Source organism: Lactuca sativa, chromosome 3, assembly GCF_002870075.4.
Source record: "Lactuca sativa cultivar Salinas chromosome 3, Lsat_Salinas_v11, whole genome shotgun sequence".
NCBI lineage: Eukaryota > Viridiplantae > Streptophyta > Magnoliopsida > Asterales > Asteraceae > Lactuca > Lactuca sativa.
Window position 1 is genome coordinate 52,434,028 of NC_056625.2, and position 3,659 is coordinate 52,437,686.

Below are 3,659 nucleotides of genomic sequence, written 5' to 3' on the forward strand. Positions count from 1 at the left end.
CTAGTAGATTAAAAGTATTGATTGATCATGTATCTTTTTCCGCTGGCCTTCACTTGTCTTTTATGTAATCGCTCTGTTCCAAAAAAAATATATTATAGCTTGATGTGATCAAAGTTAAACAACCGTGTCTCAATCGGTGCTTATATATGTGCAAAAAATTGCATCCCTTGATAAATTTGTTTTTTGTATGTTAAACATGTGTTTCTTTATCATATAATTTTCCTTTAATCCGTATCTTACATGAATTTAAATAAGTTTCCTATATAGCAATATAACTTATAACGTGAGATTAGCCCACTTGGTAGGTAGAGATGAAAGCCTCTTAGACATATAACCACTAACTAGTAGTTAAAAAAAATTATTTTATAATTTTCATCATGGAAGGAATCATAGTTAACTATACATATACCCTAACAAACACACTAACATCCATATATAAATACCTCACAGCCTCATGATGTGTTCAAGTAGTACTACTGAGAAGTTGCTAGCTAGGCTCGCAAGAAACAAAGATGGCTACAACAGGAAAGATAGTGCGTGAAGTTGAAGTGAAATGCCATCGTCACCAGGTCCATGGAATCTACAAGAACAACCATAACGATTTGGCAACCATTGCCCCAGATAAGGTTGAAGCTTGCCATTTAGTTTCTGGTCAATGGGATGCTCCTGGGTCTGTAATTCAATGGAACTACTACCATGGTAAACTACTGATCACTACGACTACCTCAACATAAAAATTGTTCTATCTGCATGTTTAAACTAATTATTGGGTTTTTCCGTAGATGGAAAAGTGGAAACTGCGAAAGTAATCATTGAAGAAGTTGACGATGAATTTCACAAAATTGTGTACAAGGTGATTGAAGGAGCTGTGTTGGAGTTTTATAATCCAGTAGTCCTCACTTTCAGTACTGAAGATAAGGGGGATAAGAAGTTGGTTATATGGACTATGGAGTTCGAGAAAGTGAATGCAAGTCTTCCTGATCCAACACACTATCTGGACTTGATTTGTGCAGTCGTCGAAGATGTGGATGGTCATCTTTTTAAGTAGCTATGATGGCAACGATCAAAGTGTTTTGCAATAAAAAAAAGGTCGCTGATAACTTCATGATAAATATTGGCTGCTTGTCAGTTTTTGTATTGTAAAATAGCGTGATGTCATGGTTGTGTAATTTGTAATATAAGAACTTTTTTAATTTCAGTTTATAATTACAGTGATTACCTTTTTAGAGAAGAGTGGAGAAACGAAGTTATCAAAATGAAATAATGGAAGCCATGTCTTAGCATGGTGAAACTCAAATTGCGTTCGGTTCCAATGTTTTTAGGTTGTTTTAAATGAATTACACTTCAGGGAACATATTCCTTTCTTCCGATTGCTTTAGGTATACCAGTTGTTTAACCAAGCTAAAGATACCACATTGTTTATAAAGATGTGAATTCAAAGCTGTGTGACATTGATTTGATAGTATAGAGATATATAGTTGAAATTGAAGATAAAATTCCTGTTAAGATAAAAAAAATATGGCGGACCCTTTGAGGGTAGGGGTGGAATATCCAAGATTTTTTATATGAAGTAGGTAGTTAGAAATTCAAGATAAAATTTGTATAAAAAGTGATAAATATTTAAAGTTGTAGCAAGTGAAAAAATTGTTACATATATGTTATTAGCCAACATGTTTATGGGCAATTTAGTTTTTAGCCTATTAGAGTTTGGTTCCTTAACTAGTATTTAATTTTTTTTCTATGAATCAACTACTTAAAGTCCAATTTAGTTTTTAGCCCATTAGAGTTTGGTTCCTTAACTAGTATTTTTTTTTTCTATGAATCAACTACTGAAAGTCCAACGAATCAGTTAGGTGAAATGCCTAACCAATCATAGGCTAAAACTCACTCTATAACTCATAATCTCTAATTTGACTAAAAGTCAAATGGTTAAAAAGTTGATGGTCAACGGTAGCTACTGATCATATCACGATCACTGTGCGACAAAATAGTTGCAAAACCCCCAAGGTCGTACCTTGAGCTCATATCCCTCGTTTCGTAATTTCCGACTTAACTTCCTTCTCTCCAAAATGACTTAATCCCTTTAGAAAGAGGATCAAAACCTCATATCTGAATCTTCTATGTGACTTAATGAATAAAGTTTCCAACTTTATCCATTCCCATGGTTCAACCTTAAAACTCTAACTAGGAATGGCTCCTATCAACATAGCTTTTCTATCACCTCTACGCTGTCTAAAGTCTTTCTCGAACTTGCTGAATAAGTTTAGTATTCTCTAGCACCATCTCCATGTGCCCTAAACACTATTATCAACTTCACCCCAACCGATCAGGGTCTGACATTCCTCCTATAAAGCTTGAAGTAAGGCACACCAATGCTAGAATGGAAACTATTGTTGTAAGAAAATTATGCCAAAGGAAGATAAGAATACCAACTCCCACCAAAGTTGAAAATGCAAGCCTCAACATATCTTCAATTGTCTAAATGGTCTTCTCACTATGTCCGTCAGTCTGAGGATGATACGTTGTATTGAAATGCAGTTGTGCTCCCAAATCCTCATGAAACCACTTTAAAACATGGAAGTAAAACTCACATATCTGTCAGAAGCCACAAAAACTAAGCATGTCATGGTGATAAACTATCTCACAAATGTAGATATCTTCCAACTTATTTGCCGAGGAACTCTCCTTAATAGCAATAGCATAAGCACTCTTAGTCAATTGATCTACAATGACCCAAATAGAGTCTGAACCATGAGTAGTCTTGGGTAGGTTGGTAATAAAATCAATAGTAATCTGATCTTATTTCCACAACATGATATCCAAAGGTTGTAACTTGTCGTGAGGCCTCTCAAGCTCACTTTTGACGTTTCTATTGGTCAAACATCTCTTCAGATACCTATTTACATCTTACAATTCATGTAGGGCCACTAATAATCATGCCTCAAATGCATGTACATATTTGTTGCCCCTAGATGAATGAAGAACTTAGATTTATATGCCTCCTCAATAAATATATGCCGAGTCCTACCTAAATAAGGAACCCAAATCTTGCCATGTAAAGTCAATAAAACCCAACTGTTAATACCAAAAGCTGAAACTTAACTAACTATGCTTTTATGATTTCCTTCTTTGATTGCCTCATCCTATGCCACCTTGATGAGTTCCAACAATAGAGTAACAACAGTCTTCCTCAAATACAAATGGGGGATAGGTGCGTTAGTTACCTTGCTACTCTGAGCATTGGCTAATATATTGGCCATACCCAGATGGTACAAAATATTGAAATCTTAATCCTTCACTATATCAAGCCACCAATGATGCCTCATATTTAGATGTGGATGATTCATCAGATATCTCAAACTATTATGGTCTATATAGATGGTATATTAAATCCCATACATATACTGATGCCAAATCTTCAAGGTGAAAACCACTGCCCTCAACTCTAATTCATGAGTCGAACAATTAGCTTTGAGAGCCCTTAGCTGGCTCAAAGAATACATAACCACCCGACCTTAACGCATTAGGATAACTCCCAATCCTATGATTGAAGCACTACAATAAACCAAAAAATGACCAACACCCTCGAAAAGTGTCAATATAGTGCCTCGCATAATTTCTGCCTCAGGATTTCAAATGTTTCATGCTGCTTAGTCCCC

The 3,659-nt window shown here is 35.4% G+C and overlaps 1 protein-coding gene across 1 annotated transcript; it reads left to right on the forward strand.

Moving 5' to 3' along the window:
- Positions 1-402: 402 nt before the first annotated feature.
- On the forward strand, positions 403-1,231 carry LOC111914400 (MLP-like protein 31). Its single transcript, XM_023910151.3, has 2 exons — positions 403-699; positions 783-1,231. Exons 1-2 carry the CDS (start codon positions 513-515, stop codon positions 1,046-1,048), a joined length of 453 nt encoding a protein of 150 aa, XP_023765919.1. The 5' UTR covers positions 403-512; the 3' UTR covers positions 1,049-1,231.
- The last annotated feature ends 2,428 nt before the right edge of the window (positions 1,232-3,659 follow it).

Bases quoted from the DNA above. Each gene is read 5' to 3' on its own strand.
- LOC111914400 (XM_023910151.3), top strand. From the start codon at position 513: ATGGCTACAACAGGAAAGATAGTGCGTGAAGTTGAAGTGAAATGCCAT. The intron at 700-782 runs GTAAACTACTGA...GTTTTTCCGTAG, and splicing joins TCAATGGAACTACTACCATG to ATGGAAAAGTGGAAACTGCG.